The sequence below is a fragment of the Melospiza melodia genome, chromosome 10 (genome assembly GCF_035770615.1).
Source record: "Melospiza melodia melodia isolate bMelMel2 chromosome 10, bMelMel2.pri, whole genome shotgun sequence".
NCBI lineage: Eukaryota > Metazoa > Chordata > Aves > Passeriformes > Passerellidae > Melospiza > Melospiza melodia.
In genome coordinates this window covers 30,940,268-30,959,462 of record NC_086203.1, presented here as the reverse complement: position 1 = coordinate 30,959,462, position 19,195 = coordinate 30,940,268, and the positions used below count along the sequence as shown (strand labels likewise).

General features: G+C 42.5%; 1 protein-coding gene across 5 annotated transcripts in view; it reads right to left on the bottom strand.

Annotated features, from left to right (window-relative positions):
* The window catches only part of IFT122 (intraflagellar transport 122), a 29,959-nt gene that overhangs the window by 10,537 nt on the left and 227 nt on the right, over positions 1-19,195 (bottom strand). For 4 of the 5 annotated variants that reach the window (XM_063165082.1, XM_063165083.1, XM_063165085.1 and 1 more), the window contains exons 2-18: positions 19,042-19,108; positions 17,831-17,915; positions 16,937-17,015; positions 16,120-16,196; positions 15,625-15,691; positions 14,697-14,843; positions 13,964-14,039; positions 13,244-13,435; positions 12,423-12,561; positions 11,623-11,825; positions 11,015-11,152; positions 10,146-10,310; positions 9,104-9,301; positions 7,401-7,541; positions 5,735-5,788; positions 3,314-3,475; positions 477-643 (exon numbers count right to left, since the gene is read on the bottom strand). In XM_063165082.1, the coding sequence (XP_063021152.1) occupies positions 477-643; positions 3,314-3,475; positions 5,735-5,788; positions 7,401-7,541; positions 9,104-9,301; positions 10,146-10,310; positions 11,015-11,152; positions 11,623-11,825; positions 12,423-12,561; positions 13,244-13,435; positions 13,964-14,039; positions 14,697-14,843; positions 15,625-15,691; positions 16,120-16,196; positions 16,937-17,015; positions 17,831-17,915; positions 19,042-19,108 (2,157 nt within the window). Of the gene's footprint in view, positions 1-476; positions 644-3,313; positions 3,493-5,734; positions 5,789-7,400; positions 7,542-9,103; positions 9,302-10,145; positions 10,311-11,014; positions 11,153-11,622; positions 11,826-12,422; positions 12,562-13,243; positions 13,436-13,963; positions 14,040-14,696; positions 14,844-15,624; positions 15,692-16,119; positions 16,197-16,936; positions 17,016-17,830; positions 17,916-19,041; positions 19,109-19,195 lie in introns of all 5 variants that reach the window. The other variant, XM_063165084.1, reaches the window with a different exon arrangement.

Sequence of the window (19,195 nt, the reverse complement as noted above, 5' to 3'; positions counted from 1 at the left end):
GATCGCAAGGCAGCTCAGCAAATGACACAAAGTGCCACCCACTGTGATGAGAAATGACCAGAGACAGGAACGGCCACAGAATTTCTAAGGACTCTGTGCTCCAGGTGACTTCTCTACCCCCTAGATGATTATTCTAAACATCTGACAACAGCAGCACTGGACTACCTGGTACAGTTACTGCTGTGATGATCACTCTGAAGGCATTCAGACTGTTTTAGACAATCTCATATTGTAGATAAACCTACGCATACTCTTAATTGCTGTAGCGCATTAGTTTTTGTAATGTATTTATGGCCCTGCCCTCTAAACATACGCAACTTTTAAAACATTTTAAATCATAGGTGTGTTTCAGATACTCAACCTGATATAAAGGCAGATATTAAATACATTTGATCTTATTTTAAAATTACGGGGAATTCATAATATCTCATTCAAGCTTTTATTATGTGTTATCTCTGAGGAGACAAAGAACCTACATATCCACCCAGCCGTGGCTCCCGCTGATCTCGATGGCCTTCATGTGCTCTCCAGCAGAGAGGTACATCTCCACTGCTGCCTTTGGTTCATTGATATCCTTGGCCCAGTCTGCCTGCTTTTTTATCAGCATCTTTGTGTCTTTGGGATCTCCAGATCCCAGAAATTCCTGCAACAGTGCAATACAGAAGTCTGCATTTTCTTCTGGTCACAAACATCATTGCAGTCTAAACTCTAAAATAGATAAAGACTTTTGTAATGAAAACCATGATGCCTCCCAAGGACAGAAATATTCCATGGAGAGCAACGTGCACTGAGCCAGCCTTCAGCAGCTCATCATCAAGGCCCCATGTCTGGGAGGAAACAATGGCAAGTCTCACATTTATAGAGTTTTCAATTAAAAAGAAAGCAGAAGATTGTGGCCAGGCCCAGAGAAGGACAGTGCAGGTGCTCAGAGGCAACCCTAATGTCCCCCCCTCCTGCTCTCTGCCAAGCCTGGTTCAGTGGATACGAGTTACAATTTCTGCAAGCTTGTCAGGAACAAGCCTTTCCAAAACAAAATGGTACTAATCTAAAACTCTAATAGATAATTTCAAGTTTTAGATCTTCTCTTGCAAGCCAAGCAGGTAGGGATTCCTTCTCAATGACAACCCAGTCCCAGCCCACGCTCAGCCAACAGCAGCACATCCCCTCTATCACACACTGGCATCTTTGCAGGAAACAAAGTATTTTAAAAAATATATCCATTAAGTTCTTTTATAATACCAGAACCACAGCTGCTCAAAAGTGAGAGTGCTCTGAAGCACTGCTTGGACTTGTGGAAGGAATGCAAACACCAAGCCTGGACCCTGTGTTGACAACCATTTTGGAAATATGTCCAATAGTTAGTTCAGCTTCTTCTGCCAGTACTAAAGCTCTGGCACCATATGGTTCACATCTGTTGACATCATGTGCCAGGAAAAAAATATAAACCCCCCCTTCAACACCAGAAGATCGATTAAGGGCAATTTTGACTGTTAACAGAACAGGCTACTGTCCATTAAACAGCTTCTATCAAAAGAAAATCAGAACAGAGGAGAAATTACAGGTGGGAAAAGAGTGGAAAACTGTATATCCTCTATGTTTCTAGCAAATTCTGACTGAGGTTTAAAAAAATAGAACCAAAGCAACAAATGGGCAAAAGCCTGTACATCAGGTCTGCTTCAGCACTGCAATTCAGGAGCTCCCTGCTACAGGCAGAAGTGCACCCCATCTGTGCCAGCTCCAACTGAGCCCCAGGCCTGCTCCTGCAGCACAGCCCTGCTCCAGGAGCAGCTAACAGGGATCCCAACAGCCTCTGAATATGGAGAACTGCACTCCAGAGTGAAGTCAAACAATCTTTTTGGCACGACTTTTCCAACTTAAGTCACCAAAATAAGCCCAAAATCAAAAGCTAAGCTCAGCCTCCCACAGTATAAAAGGTTTTTTTGTGAGTTGCCAGTAATTGGTGATCTGGTGCTGTGATAAAGAGCCTGTGACCACATATCAAAGGACTCCCAACCTCTGCCTCCAGTCTGGACCCTCTGTCCAGACCTCATCAAAGTCATGCACAAGAAAGCAGGTTCTGTGGGTCCCTTTGAATAATTCTGGCAGCATCAGTGAAAACAGCACCACAAAAACACACCCCTCCCCCATGTATTTTTCCTTAGATAAATAACTTGAAAACAAGGGGGGTTTACATGCTCTTCCATGTCCTGTGCACTCCCTGCACAAGAAGCTGCCTTATGAAGCACCTTAAATTTCTCAGCATGGAATCACTCCGAAGCATAGGAGACATGAGACCTCTTGCTCTCTACTGGTTAAATTTAGACATGACTGCAGCCAAGAATTAAAAGATTCTTACAAAGACTTATGGGAACATTTTCCTGTATGAATTACATTTATGTTCAAGAGGAGCCAAAACACTGAAGCTAACAAAGACTCATCAGCCAAAAATAGCGGAAGTCAGGCTTACATCAGCAAAGCCCCCAAATGTTTCTGTTGAGCTCTTGGAAGAAAAAGATCTCTGCAGCATGGCTTGGGAATCTCTGCTAAAGAGTTTCTGTGCATGTCATGGTGAATTCTTTGTCCTGGATTGGGCAGAATAGGGCTCTGATGAGTGATGAATGAGACTAAACAGTGCATGCATTCTTAGGGATTTCGATAAGAAAACACCACAGAAGACTTAAAAGCCAAGTAATGCTCCTTATCACCATATAAAAACATCACTTTTCAGAATTATATTCAATTTATTCCTACATGGAACAGACTTTTAAAAAAAGCCAAGACACTGAATCTTTGGAAGAAATTCTGTAGTAAACAAAAATATTCTAGGTTAGCATATTATGCAGTTCTTAAAATGCATCGATATAAATCTGACTTACTCCTACCCATATATTTTCATAATAACGTGGGTACTACCTTGTCATCTTTGGAGGACAAACAAACAATAAGGGACTCTCAAATGAGATAATGCAAAAAGAGCCATAAAACCAAACTTTTTCATTTTGAAAGAAAGAAAATTACTATGTAATCACAAGGTCCACTAAAAGAATTCACTGAAAAGCCCTGAATTTCCACAGCCATATTTGAGACTCTACAAAACACAATCTGCTGCCTTGGTAGCAGACTCTGAAGGAAAATGCCACCGTTACACCCAGGCCAGAAACACCTTTCCCCTTATAAGCCAAAAGATCTCCAAACAAATACCTGATAAAATGAAATCAGAATTCAAAGCCCACAGTTCCTTTGTAGGATCACACACTGGAAGGGTGAGAGGCACATCAGAATTCCTGCACTGAAGCCCAGGTGCCAGTCCTACCTTTGCGTGCTCGAACATGCGCAGGTCCGAGTACATCTCCAGGGCCAGGCTCTCGTGGCCGCTCCTCTTGTACAGCCTCGCTGCCTCGTGGAATTTTCCCTGGTAGGCATAAACATCTGCCAGGAACAGCTCCTGGTTGTTCTCTCCGTGCTTTTTCCGATCCTGGAAAAACAAAAAAACTGAAGAGAGATGTAGAAAATATTCTAGATGATCAGCACCTAGGAGAGAAATAGCCTTTGAGGAATTAGATTTTCAGGCTTAGATTTTAACTGCTAATAATTAAAAACCTGTAACGGGATAGCATAATTATGCCTCTCCTACATTTCTGGTGAATTTATAATTAAAGGATTAAATCCCTCATTAATTAAAATTATGAAGAGCAAAATTAAATGTCACTATACAAACCAAAGTGATGAAAAGTCACTTCTCTTGATTTCACACAGGAAAACGAACACATGCTATCATTATGCCAGTCTATTTTAAAAAAGGCATCTGATGGGCTCCTCATTTTCTCCCTACAATCTCACCAGCATATAATTTGGCTGCTTTAACAATATGTGCAGGTGGGATGACAAACAGGAGGATAACTGCCAGCAGTAAGTAGATTCAGGATGTATGTTAGCCTGCCTCTGAATACAAACCAGTGACACCTCCACTGTCCCCACAAGCAAGAGCTCACGGATTTGGGTCAGCACCAGTCACTTCCAGAGCACCTGTACATGCTCTCCTGGAAACCAGAACTGCCTGTTCTGTTCTGGCCTGGGAAGGGACCCTGAGGACAGCATTAGTGCAGAGCCACGCAGTAACCTCCCATGTGTGTGCAGAGCCATGGAGAAACCCTGCACATGAATCAAACTGCAGCAGGACCCTGACTCTGAGCGACCCAGACAGGTTTGCACACGTGTGTGTGTGTGTGTGTTTCCATGTGTGTGCCTTATCCTGTGTATTGGACACACACCACTACCCTGCCTGGGATAAAATTATTGTTGCAGTTAGCCCACATTGTAGGAAACACAGAGCTGTGAGCTGAATTTAAAGAAAACTGCATGCAAGGGGAAAAGCATTCCACCAGCATCCACATTCAATCCTCTGCTGCCAGAGGGTCTCAGCCATCACTCCCTGGCCACGCTGAGTGACTGGGCTGACACTGAGCTGGTGTTCAAAGTTTCCTTCAAAACCTTGGTTAATCAGAGGACTTGTTACACCCTTTTTTGAAGACTCCACAGAATCTTGCCAGATAGAGATGGCAACCATGTTTGTCTGTGATCAATTGGGAAAAAGTGTCATTACTGAGAGAAAACCATGGCATTAATGAAACATGTGTGTTTAATTACACCCTACAAGCCTTAAAAGGAATTCAATCCACTGCAGGCAAAAGCAAGTGGGGATGTAGAACTCACTGTAAAAGGAGCATTTTCAGGATGTGTGAAAGTAAGTTTATGCCTATTTTTAGGGGGATTCTTTCTTACTTAACAGAATATGACATGACAAATCCAGAATATCTTCAATAAATGAAGATCTGGAGAAGCATATGTGGAAAAGAAAGGTTACTACTCATGAGAAAACACTCTCACCTACCTATACCCTTGAAAAGAAAAAAAAAAAGAAAACCAACTGAAATAAGGGACTCTTAATGCAGACCTTTGTCCTGTGTTAGAGAAAAGTTCACCGCAACCAGCTTGAATTTTGACAGCAGCAGGACAGCTCTGCAGACATGAAGACAAGGAGTGTATCTTTTAAGAGAAGGTGTAAATCTAATTAACACAAGGAAGAGGAATTCCCTTTATGCCATCTCCAAGCAGATCTTAAAGCATTATCTCGCCATCTCTGCAGAAGCACAAGGGCGATGAGTGTATTTTCAAGTGCTCATGACAGACAGTGATTGTTTGAGTGAAATTCTATCAAGAAGTGTGAAAAGAATAGGAAGGAGTGATTAGAGCACAGTATAGAAATACGGAATCCCAAATTCTATTTCCAGTTGTCACAGACTTGTCATGAGACCCCAAGTTTGTCATTTCATTTCTCTGGGCCTGTGTCTGTCTCTGCAAGGAGGAGATAATAGTAATTACCTACCTCCAGGGGGTAGGGAAAGGCTTAATGTACTCATGTTTATGAAGTATTCTGTACTAAGCTCCGTCAGCACAGTAGTATTCTACCAATTATTAATTGAATACTGAACATTTTTCCAGTTCTCCTGAAGACAGTTTCAGAAGTTCCCATCCCACGCCCACATTTTGGTCCGCAAAGTTCCAATCCTATGACTAGAACTTGAGTCACCTCTACTAACCAGGATTTTTCACTTCAAACACATCTCCAACAGTCAGAAGCAATATCCAACCAAAAGTCCTTCCAAAACAAAAAGTACTGAATTTGGTACAGCAGTAACTTTAAGAAAATACATCTTCTTGAACACTGGCTTACCTCTATGCTGCTGATCAGTTCTAAATATCGAAGGTCTCGAACTCTGGTAAATGCCTATTGAAAATAATTTTAAAAAAAGAGTAAAAGGCATTAACTTGAAAACCCAGAAAACACCAAATATTATTCTGCATGAATCAAGCTGTCCTCATGCAAAAAGGACAGGCAGAAGTGTGCTGGGTTTGTGTTTGTGTAGTCCCAAACCTGAAGGGCTCTGACTGTGGCCCCTGAGTTGTGACAGAAAGGAGACAAGGCTCAACAGGAACAGCTCTGCGCCTATCAGTCCCCCAAGAAATACAAAGTGTCAATTAAAATATTACGAGCTTTTATTCTGGCTATTTTATAGCTTCTCCGTTTGGATGTGAGGTGTGACACAGACAAGGAAATTTCAGGAAACTGTTACAAGGAAGGGCACATAACAGATCGTATTGTCAAAGCCGGCTGCATATGCTCCTAGTTTTTAAACCATTCCGAAAATCCAGCATGAAAGGAGCTCAGAGAGAGGAAAGGAAGTAAGAAGACGATAAGATAAAAGTACTTTAAGACAGTGTAATATCTTTGCAAATGGAGATAAATGTGCAACCCAAAGTCTCAAGTGGCAAAGTCACGTGCAAGTTGCAGCAGCTCAGCACTTATTCCTGACATGCATCACAAAACAGAAATTTAACTCTTTGGGCTGCACATTCAAGACTTCCAACCAAACTGAAGAGGGCACAGAATATTCTGCTTACATCGGATTGAACTAGGAACTGTAAGAGCCTTTAATGTCAAGAAGCTGCTTTTGTTTGAATTAATCCGCTCTAATTCTAAGAGGGCACTACTTAAAAATTCCAAGGAGGCACTGAAAACTTCTTTTCAAAGTATCTATTTGCATAAAGCCATCCATGAGACTGGAATTATTCTGATGCCTCCACTTAAGAAAAAAAAAGCATTTCATTTCCTTTTTTTTAAAAAAAATCTGTTATTAAAAGATGTCTATCACTTCAGACCATTCTCAGTGTATTTTTAGAATGTTTTGTCTTTCATACAATATTCATGACATTGAACTCAGTTTGCTCTCCCTTACTTGAGAAGAGATGGTGAAAGAAAATAGGGAAGTATTTTATGCCAGAGAAAACTCAGTTCTTCAGTCTATGCCCACTCACAGACCACTCCCCAAAGCAAGGCACACCACAGAGGAAAGGACTGAAATGATACTGTCCAGCACCACTGCCTTCACACAGCCTTAATGGGAGATCCCAAAGAGCAGGAAATCTTCACATTTGCACGGAGGTTATATTAAATGTTTGGGGGGACAAGGGCAGGTTTGCAGCACTAAGGAAGGCGGGGGCCAAAGGCAGGTGAGCATCCTCTGCTGCCACCCGGTGGGCACTGCTTCCCAGTTCTGCTCCCCTAAACCCATCAACGCATTTCCCAGATCAAACCATTTTCCTACTGTCAAACACCTGGATTTAGAACATGGCATTTATCTAGAGAGATACATTTGATTTCAGGTCAAAACCTCATCTCAAAATCATGAGTTTATAACAAGACATAAAAGACAAGCAAGACAGTAACCCAGGAACACCACATATTCCAGCCACAAAACATGCATTATAGTCATACACACACACACACAGATAAATATCAAACCCAAGCTTTCTGCTAAACGAGTAAACAAATGCTTTACCTTTTTAGCAGTTTCAAACTCCAGCCCTTCCAAGGCTTCCATGGCCAGCTCCCTCCAGTCAGCATCAGTCACTCCTAAACATGCAATTTGATAGGCTTCTTTAAACATTTTTCGTTCCAGATATTGATACATGGGTGCAGACTGAGGATCGTCATAGAAAAAAACATGTATCAGAAAGCATAATACTGAGATATATTAGTGAAATTTTCTACAAATATTGGGAAAAAATATATTCTAATTACAACCATTACAAGCTGCCCAGAGAATAAACATCTCAGTTTTGTACACAGACAGAACAACATTCTGGGGTGATCTTTATCTTATCTTTACACAAGCTGGGTTAATTACATTCCAAACTCATCCATTTTGAAATCTTCAGTTCCCTGCAATATTAGGAAGTAGTTAAGGATGCGAATTCTTCTGGGCATTGAACATGCTAAATATGACGTACACTGAGCTTTTTTAGTACTGTGGACGCAGAGCAAAGGAGGGGCAGTGTTCTCTCAAGGGCCAAGAGCAGGAGTGGCACGTCCCTGGACACAGCCAGACACACAGGCAGGGGAGCAAAGCAGCCCTCGTGCCCCAGCCTCGAGGACAAAGCTGTGCTACCCAGGCTGTAACTCGGCACAAAGCACACTGGGGCTTCCAAGGACCTGCCCCAAAGGAAATCCCCGTGGGGAGCTGCCAGCTGCTGCAGGGTGACACACAGACAGACGTGGGTCTGCAGCCACAGAGCCCTCTGGGGGAGCAGGGAGCCCTGCAGCACCACTGCCTCACCCTGGATTTGCAACCCCAGCACGATGCGGGTCCATTTCCATGTTACTTTTACCAGTTTATCTGAACATTGTACACCCTTTGCTACTGCCAAAAGCACAGCTCTCAGAGGAGAAGCTGCCTCTGAGATGCTGCACAATAATTCTGTGGCACCTTGGTGCCTACAGCATGCCAAAGGCAGACAGGAGTGTTCAAGGCCCGGTGATCCTGCCTGTGGCTGCCAACCACCCTGGACAAGCCAGAGCCCCACCAAGGGCCTGCCCAGGGCCTCAAGGGACAGAGGGTCTGTAACACAGGTGTCCATCAGTCAGTACAAGCACAGGACATTGTGCTTTATTCATTGATTCTCAGAGGCAAGTCCTGCACACTCTTGGATATACAGAGTCACAATCCTTCTACTTTATTTTTTTGCTTTGTTTTTTTTTTTTTTACTTCCATGATGACAGAAATCAGCATTTTATGGAAGGCAATCCCTAAATTTTGAATATAAAGACCACACAGGTACTAAACATTCAGACTAAAATATTCTGTTTAAATATTGCCTAAAGGCGTCTAGATGAAGCAACAATAAAACAGTATTTTATGTATTCAAGGAAAATGAAATTACAATGGATAAAAGTTACATAGAGAGAACACAGCAAAAATCCTGCAGGAGGTAAGGCCTGCACTATATTAGATTATGTGCATTTGCAAGTAGAAAGGGAGAATCAGAGACAATTACCAACAGCAAAAAGGAAGTTAGCTTAATTAATGCCAAAGAAACAAAAATAAAATAGATCACACAATATAACTTAAATAACAACTAAGAAAGTGTGAACTGCAATCATTTTAGTAATGAAATACAAGTAAATCTCAGAAAAGCTTCTTCACTTGTTAAACATTCATGTTTATGAGATATAAAGCAACACTTAATGAGATTAAAGGATTACCTGCGGAACTTCAACTGCTGACATAGAGAAAACATGAAGGCAGAAGATCTTGGAGCCATTGTAACCCACAACAAAGCCCTGCAGTTTCTGCTGGTGGACAGGGAAGTTGCTAGCTTTGATATTGAGGTAACCCCCTCCAGAAAAGCAAAGCATATCCTCACACTGGGTATTCCAGGCCACACTATTTGCATTGGGTTCCTAATGAGAAAAACATCTCAGGATTACAACTGATGCAATCACATCTTTGCTAAGAAACATGCCTCCTTCAGCTGAAGTGTTTGACCCATTACAGCCTGGTGTGTACACACACACATTGATTATTCACATTTGCAATACCCTAAAGTCTAGAACATTCCTAAACAGATTTATTGGGATGTATTTTACATTTTAATTCTCAGCTATAATTGTCTTGCCTTTTATGTATATTTACTAGCAATCTCTAGAATCAATCTGTAAACATAATCCCAAATTCCACAATAATATACTGCTAGTTAGTGCATTTAATTGATCATTTCTCAGTCCATTACACAAAGGAAGTTGCAGACCCTATCTTGCAGCACTCCATCCTTGCTATCCAGTATGTTCTGAAAACATTTAATCAACATTAATAAGTGACTGCTAACTGCCAATGAAGAGAGCATTATCATGATTCCTTTTATAGCCTATGAATACCCAACGAACAAAGATGTTTAGGCTTTAATTCTGTTCGTACTAATGATAAAACTAAAATGCTCATTAACTGTAATGCTTCAGAGGGAAGCAGGGCAGAGTTCTAAATTAAACTGAAAAGGTCACATGTCTAAGAGCTCTTTATTCAGCTGTTGCTCACATAGATTTCCCGTCTTCTCATTCCTACTCCCCCATCTCTGAGAGGGTGGTTTTGATAAACAGATCACAGTTAAATTCTACAAGATGCGATTAATAGCTTGAATGAGTTACACGAATTTCTGCACAGCAACACTTTTGGGATGCTCTGTGCACCAAACCACTTCCTGCCCTCCTGCTCCCCCATTTAGAAACCCCAGCAAGTGCTGATGCTTGCCTGGAACAGGAGCTCCTTGGTGTGGATGTCGTAGACCAGGCAGGTGTCGTTCTCGTCCACCACGGCCAGCTTGCTGCGCGAGGCGCTCATGTCCAGGCAGCGCACGGCCGTGGCCTGCTTCAGCAGCACGATTGCCAGCGCATTGTCCACAAAGATCTTCAGGATCTGGGAAACAAACTCACTCAGACTGCTCTGTCCCCAGAACTGGAAACAGCACAGCGCGGCAAACCCTCAGTGCTGTCTGAAGTGTGAAATTGCAAGCTTTTTCAGAGACAAACTGCTATAAAACTAGGGAAATGTTTCCAGTTTGTCTCCTGAGCAACCTGGCTGATACAACACGCTCTAGGTCGCAAGCCTATACAGATAAATCCAATGCCATGCATCCTGGGCTCTCCACTAGTCACACAATTTCATTAATACAGGAATACACTACATACAGAAGACACAAACAGGATCTCAATGTCCTTGCTATCAGTATCTCTGGGCTCCAGTTTGGCACTTCCAGCTGCCACCTGGCATGTGAAACAGACAGCCCCCACACCTGGAGCACAGCCACACCCTCACAAGTGGTCACCAGGAAAAGTGTACCTACCTCCAACCCCCACTAAAGGCAAACCTGCTCTCTTCACCAACAACTCAATTTTGTCAGCTGATACTAACTCGCAGACCTCCAGACCCAGTCAAACATATATTTATGAATTTTATTGTCAGAGAATGAGAAAGACAGAAGTAATTAATTTTTAATCCCAAGATGAGACTGTCAAATAAAATTCTAGGTTGCAGAAGAGCCTGCTGCTCCTAAGGTCTCCAAGAGCACAGAACACATTTTGTTTGCAGTGGAAAGACACATACCAGAGCTGATGTGTTACCTGACCATTCTTCAGACCAACTAAGAGGCCTTCTCTTCCTGGAGGTCCTCCAATTACTTTAATATAACGAATAAGAGATTCCATCAGCCATTCTCGTTCTTTAACACCACTAAATGAGAGGCACTGCAGTCTCTTCTCCTAAGGACACAGTAAGGTATAAAACACAGCCTGGAGGTGAAGACAAAAATCTGTGTCTGATGTGTGATGTTTATACCTATACTAGCAGGTGTGTCTACTTCTACATTTAAAAATCATAAAGTCAAATACTCAATTTAATGGGTGAATTCTTTAAGATTTTCCAATCCTATGAGCAAACAAAAACAAACACCCCCAATCTTCTTCTAGTAGCTCTCTCCCACCCAGAAGAACCCCTGGATTCTGTGCTAATTTATCAAATTCACTCTGGAGCCTGCTTTACTGAACCAGAGTCACCTGAGCCACGCCACAGTGGCTGCCCAGCAGCATGTGAGCACAGCAGGGCACAGCAGGACTGCCTTGGTGCTGCAGCAGATCCCACGGGACACTCATGTCCTGCCAGCCACTGTCTGGGACAGCTGCCTTGAACACTGAACACACCCCAGGACTACTCTAGCTTTTAAGGCACATACCTGGCATAAAATAATGTGATCTGAACACACCACCAGCAAGTTACATTCAAATTTCTTAATGATCTTTTCCTTCACCCGATAGTACATATCTGCAGAGTCATCCGTGTACAACTCATAAATCAGGATTTTCTCTGGCATCTGGATGGCTAATCTGTTTTTGTAGATTGCAATTTTTTTCACAAGCTCTCTGCCTTTTATCCTAACTAGAAAGAAAAAACACCAAAATGATAAAGTATAAGCTGACACAAAAATAACATACAGAAATTAGAGAACTAATACACTAAAATTGAATCTCCCTAGAGCACTTCTAAAATTCAAAGCACATTCCTGCTCAGATACGTTTGCTGCTCTGCATCTATGTAATCTACTATCCCTGTCACAATTTACCACCCTCTATGAACAGCACATTCTGGAGCAGTACTTCGAATCCTTGCCATAAAAAGACAGCAAAAACGGAGAAACTAAATAACCACAAATGCTTACGGTTACAAGTAAGGAAAATAAAAGCTGAATATAACACATAGTATTTTTATCTCATTTTCAGAGATTAGAACCTTATTTTAAGAGCCCCTGTCCCTCCCAGTCTCTTTGCCAATGCCCACATCTTTCATTAAACTTGTCAGTGATGAACTTGCACGCTCCAAGTTTGCCCTCTCCTCATCCCAAGTGTGTTCCACGGTTTGACTGCCAAAGTGACAACAGCCTGTCAAGTCCATGCAGCGTATATTCCAAGTGTCCTGATGGATATTAACTAAAACAAGCTGCATGAAGCTTTGGCCTGCTTGCAAGTGTGGAATTACCTTTTTGCTCTGTGATGAGGTGCTGGACAATAACATCGGTCATGTTGTCCCTGTAGGCGTAGCGGTCTTTATAGAGGCCGTGGACAGTGCTGAAAATCAGCTGGTAGAAGGAGATTGTTCCATCCTGACACCCTACTGCCTGAACACAATAAGGGAATGATTTCAGTTAATTGGTACAAACAGGTGAGACCTGGCAGAGTGTGTGGTGTTTACATGAAGACCATGTCCCTTTTTCTGCACAATGAATAGACCAACACCAGCTACAGCTGACTTGTGTTTAACCATGGCACAAGTGCACTGAGAATGGACTGACGTCACCACAGACCATGGAGACCACCATGCTGGGGAGGGGGCTTGGGTTTATTTGGATGGGGTTTTGGATAGATTTGATTAGACAAACACACAGAGGAGGTGTGTTTGTTCACTTTTAAATTTGTTTTAATTCTCCTCCCACTTGTACAGGACTCAAGAGTGCAGCATTTTAGCCCTGTAGGCATCTTCTTCCCATCATGGAATTAGAATTGGTCAAGCCCAGAAGTTATTAGCTGATATTTTTAATTGTTTTCCCCTCCGCTTTTTTAACCAAAATGCAGCAAACACCTTACCACTTGAGAGCAGGTGTTGTGCTCCTTAGATCCTTCTTACAGCTCAGGTTTTACTTTTGTGGGATATATGTAATTCCAGTGGCAGTTATAGGACCTCCCTAGACACTGGTGAAGTTCTACTGCCTCAGCAGGAATGTCCAAGCAACTAAGATGGGAATGTATGATCTTTAAGTACCAAATTCCCAGTGAAAATGTTAGAAAAACGTCCCTACTCACCACATAGTTGGAATCTGGTTTAACTTTGCAGGTCCACACCCAGCTGCTCTGCTCTCCCACGGTGCCCAGACGTACCCCATCCCTTGTGAAGAGAGAAACCTGTCTGTCTGAACCTCCCAGCAAGAGATACTCTCCTTTTGTAAAGTAGCTGATGCAGCATGGGTCAAAATTGAGCACTCTGTCCTTCCCAATCTATAAGGGAAAATAAACCAAAAAACCCCAATAAAAAACGTTAACAAAAGGATCATTTCATCTTTTCTGAAAACATAAGTGCCATTGCTGACACCATTCATCTCCTCCATGCATGGACTTTCAATACCTAGAACCACTGGCTATATTAAGATTCCCAAAGATAGCTCTAAAATACATCCAAGAATCCCTCCAGTCCCAAACCATTCTGCTCAGAACACAACAAGTCACACAACCCCTTTACCCAGCTGAAAAAACCCACAGAGATGTTCTCTACAAACCAGGGAACCATGTCACACAAGTCAGCAGAGTTGTAAGGGCTTTAATGGAAGAACTGTGAGACAGCAGCTGAGCTGCTATGTGAGAAGAGCTGAAGGAGGAATGGTTAAAAAAAAATAGATTCATAAAAGGCTGGGAAAACAGAAGACGTTTAATGAAATTAATAAAGCACCTGTATACAAGTATTTTGATTGAGGACAAAATAGAATCAAAAATACCCTGTGACTCTTGAATAAACTCTCTAAGGCATACCTGCTTGCCACTCAGGTGGTAAAAGGAAAGCTTCTGACCCCAGTCTGCCACAGCTAAAATGTCATTGCGTTCATCTCTGCCAAAAAAAAAGACAAACTAGTAATTCTACAGCAATTTAATTAACAAATCTCTTAGAGCAACAGAACCAAGTCACAGAATAGTAGAATTTGCTTCATGCTACTCTTTAAAAGTCACAAACTGAAAGGACAGCAGGTTGGCATTTAAACCTCTGGAAAACAGCTTGGGGACACAACATCAAAACCAGTATCCTCTACAGGAATAACTCAGAGCTTGAGGGAGGGAACAGGGACACAACAAGAGCAAATGGCCTCAAGCTTTGCTAGGGAAGGTTTAGGCTGGGTATTGGGATAATTTCTTCCCTGAAAGGGCTGTCCATCAGGGGTGGAGGGATTTAAAAGCTGCGTGGATGTGGCACTTGGGGACAGGTGTTAGTGCTGGCTTTGGCACTGCTGTAGGAGTGGTTGGATTTGATGTCTCAAAGGGCTTTTTCAACCTAAACAATCCCATGTCTCCAATCTAAACTTGTTCCCAGGTTTCTATTCAGTTGAAGACTGGCAGCAAAGCCAAAACCCCAATATATAATCACTTAAAGAAGGTAACATATATGGGAATTAATCTGCTCCAGCAGGGATAGAAGTCAAGCCTTTCTGCAATCAATGAGCCAAGGATTATCTATTCAGAATGAAAAAAAAAGAAGGATGAAATTATTTACCTGGAAGGATTCCAACAAATTGACCATACTGGAGAGGAAGAGCCCCCTGGCCTCTCTATTTTCACCTTCTCATCACCATTTTTGTTCCTTATGCTGACAATGCCGTTGAACATCCCCAAAGCAAGGTACTGGCCATCATTTGTCCAGCTGAGAAAACACATACACACTGAAGAGTAAACTACTACAAACAAGCAGCAGGAAGGCAGGATGGTGAATAGCACACTCACACAGGAATGGTAGATTAAAGTATATTTCTAAGAGGGAGTTCTGGGAGGTGGCTAGTAATCCTATGGTTTGTTTATGCATCTAAATCCACATTTATAGCAACAGCACTCTCTACATCAAGGACATTTTATCATATATAAAGAAGTAAAATAATAATTTAAAGCTTGCAATATTTGTAACATGCGCTAAGTCAGATACAGTTTGGGGATGGCAGTCTGGGAGCAGACCAAGATGCTTTAAAAGCCACATTTAGAACATGATCAGATGGAACTGTCTGGTGTAGGACAGGGGAGGCCTAGGGTCTATTCTGGTCTATTCTTCAGTCAGATGAATTACTTCAGTTATGAATCCTTACTTCAGATTCCCCACAAATATAATAACTTCTTCAACTGAAAACCCCAACAGTACAGGGAATGAACAACAAACAAACATTGCAATTATTTTTCCTGTAACTTCATTTTATTGTTGTGGCACAAAAGAGAAGAACAGATGGGACAGAACAGCTAAGACACCTGCTCAAGACCAGAATCTGTCTCTGATGCCTTCAAAAGGATTTGGTTATAAACAGGACCAAGCATAACCCAACACTTTGCTACTGAAAAAGAAGGAAGGAAAAGTAATTTTTTTTTTAAAGCTTCTATCTTACTTGAAATGGTTTGTATTGAAACTAACTTAAATGACACAGATAACCCTTAAAACTTACCTACAGCAAGTAATCCTGCTGCTTGTTTTATGTTTAGAGACTGACTTCTGTTCTGGAGACCACAAGCCTTGATGAAAGAAAACAAAGAGCCAATGACAAGTAAGCATGTGCCAGAGTTCAGACTGGAAACTAATACTGTCAGAGAACTCAGCTGGGATTTCAGAGGCACCAAAGTCTTGTACACTGCAAGTGGACATTTAAATACATATTATTTATTATTAAATGGGGAAAAAGAATCCATCTAAATAACAGAGGGTGTCTCTGCAAAAAACTCCAGTAACAGAGCAGCACATTTCATCCTGTGACCCCTCACTACTGTCCTTTCTCACTGAGTTTAAGTGGTTTAAATCAGTATCCAATGTCACTGAATGTTAGGTAGCTTTGTGTCCCATCTCTCCTGGAGTCACAGAGCTGTACCTATCTGTAGTTAGCTAAGCTATCCAGCTGTAATGGCATTCACTGTCTTGATGGAAAAGTTCAAGGGAGAAGACATACCAAAATCCCCAGACGAGCAGGATGCCAACTGATGAGTGAGAGGATTGTATGAAACGCACTGGATAGAGTCATTATGCCTAGAATGAAGTTACAGTCAGATTTCAATAAATCATTCTTAAATGTCCCTTTTCTGACTTTCAGCAAGTGAGCTGAAAGCTTTAGCAGATGCCAAAATAATTGGATTGGTTTATAGTACATCAAGTAAGTCTGCTATCACTGTAAAGTAATTAAGTAATAAACCTTGTAAAAACTGTCTCCAAGTAGCAGGATTCACTGTATTTCATCAAGATTACAGCAACATTGAAAAATATGACTGAAGGCTGTAACCAAATCCTAAACCAAGCGCGCTTGTGCGGGCCCTGTGCAGCGACCAGCCAACTCCTGATAAATGTGCACTCAGGAGAACATGAAGCTGTCGCTTCAGAGGGCTCTCTGAAAACAGAGCCAAATTATTGAAATCTACCAGAAGAGACAAACCCATCTTCAATTTGATCTTTGAACCAGAATTATGGTTTATTATAGAAGACTGGGCATACTATGTTTAATTTTATTCTGACCTATTATGAGTTTCCCTAGTTCTCTGTCAGCCCTCTAAATTCACAGATTTCTTTGAACTCCCCACCTCCTTTTATGCCTTTAATTGCTTTCCTGTCTCACTCAGATACTTCAGCTGCTCTTTTCCTCCTCCCTCCCCTATCACCCATTTTCTCTGACCTTAGTGAACCTTCTCCCAAATCTAACAGCTCATGCTCTTTAATTGCAGCAGTGAATAATCAAAATCAGCTTCTGAGGCACAGAACTGAACAGCATCACTTACGTGTACTTCAGAATTCCTTCTAACTTTGAAGTCCAAATTATCACACTTTTATCAGCAGAGCCAGATGCGAAACGCTTGCCTAGGAATTAGAGATAAATTAAATCCCACACATACAAGAATCACTTTCACTCCAAATACTCAATCAAAGAGAGAGCAAGAAGTTCTTGAACTCGACAAGGCTCAAGTAATAAAGGGGCTGACACCGAGTCCTGGATGTGCTGGTGCTTTCCCGGGCACATGGAGTTCCAGTGGCTGTACTGCACCATTTCCATGGCCTTGCTAGTAACCAGACCTTCCAGTGCTGTCCAGCCCCAGGCTGGAGATTGATGGGAAACAAGTTAAACTGGTGCAGTGTCACAGGAACTCCCATCACCCAAACAGCAGCAGCTGCAGGAAGGCCCCCAACCCACAGAGTGAGTCCCACTCAATGAGAGTTGTAGACCATGAGAGAACTGGAAGCAGAGTGCACTGAGCAGGTAACACATGAAGGATCAGGAGATCAGGAAGCTCTGGGACAGAGGAAATACAGGAATAAAACTCAGAGGCAGATGAGTAGTAGAAACAGGAATCTCTGAGGTGAGCCTTCTCCTCACGCTGCCCATGAATACACCCTTCACCAGTGCTAAGCCCAACACTAAAGTCAAAGAGGAGGAGCAGTGGCACCACAGCTCTTGGGCTCATAGGTGACCATACAGGCACCTGTGCAGGTAGATCTGCACAGCAGATCACAGCCTCCACTGGACAGCAAACCCAGCACTTGTTAAAGAACAAACCCCAGCAGTCCCACGCTGTGACCAGAACAATGCCCACTTCCAACTTCCATGGGCAATCAACCACCAGTGGGAGAGATGCACTCTACAAACCAGGCTAACAGTGCCCCAGGGTGCTATTTACCATCTTTGGCATAAGCCACGCAGTACACAGTGTCTTTATGTCCCTTCAAAGGCTGAATTAGGGTTCCATCAGAAGTATCATACACCTGTTCAAATGGGGAGAAAAAACCAATCCAAATATACAAACAAAAGAACTTGCACAAAAAAAAACCTCCATTGAATCAGAGAACCACATTTGGGTGGGAAGGGACTTTAAAGCTCACTCACTTCATGCCCCCATGGGGCAGTGAAACCTTCAACTAAACCAGGTTGCTGCAAGCCCCATCCAACCTGGCGTAAACACCTCCAGTGTGACGGCTGGGATATAAAATTACTGAAGGTCAGCAGATTATGCACTTCCTTTTGTGCCTGCTTTTTGGATTTCATATAGTTCATACAAGACAAAACATTTTCTAGCACAGACACAGCTTTCTGTAACTCGATATTCTTAGAAAGAAAGAAGTCAGTACTAGAAAATAACATGCACAAAGGACATTTTTCAACAGCTTGTTTGGCAGCTTGTTTTACATCTTATTGGCTTTTTATCTTTTATTTTTATATTTTACATCTTGCTGTTAAAACATCTCTCTACGCATTTTATGTTTAAGCATAATAAATTACTGCAAAGGAGCATCACTAAATACATGATTGCGTTAGCCCTGAAAACAACAGCTGTTGTCCTGCAATGCTGAACTCTACAATCCATCCATCCATCCCATCTGCCCCTTCCTGCAGCTCCTACACCTGCCCCACCTGGAAGCTTGGCAGGACCTGCGAGCAGCTGGTGCTGAGCTGCTCTTGCAGCAGCCCCAGGGACCCACAGACAGCTGGAGGTGAATGTTCCCACACCGGTCCTGTCACCCCAACGCCAGGACACGGGTCTGAGCCTCGGCCCTCGCCACAGATTTAAGGAGACTCGCACCAGCACGGCCCCTGCGCTGCGCCAGGACTAGGGGCGGGTTCACGGACCTCAAACCCCGGGCAGCGCACAGGAGCACGAGATGACACAAATAACTTAAATCCCATTACTTTTGGAAATAGAGCTTAAAACTTGGTGAGAAATATTTAAAAACTTCAAAACACTTTAGAATTGGCCTGCATTAATATGTATGTTACTGTGAGGCTGCACTAACAGAGATAAGGGGATTTCAGATAGGTTATATTCATAAGTTAATGTGAAAGAAATCATGCTCCTACAGCTGAAAAGGAGAGAGGACAAGGAGGTTTTCCTACCAGCAGCCTGTTTCCAGCAGCAATTATCAGCTGGGTCCCATCCGGCTTGAACGCGAGGTCGTAAATGCTGCGGGAAACAAACAAACAAACAAACAAACCAAGAACCGCGTGTCAGGAGACAGAAACTGACCAGAGGTGCCGCCCGGCCAGCCCT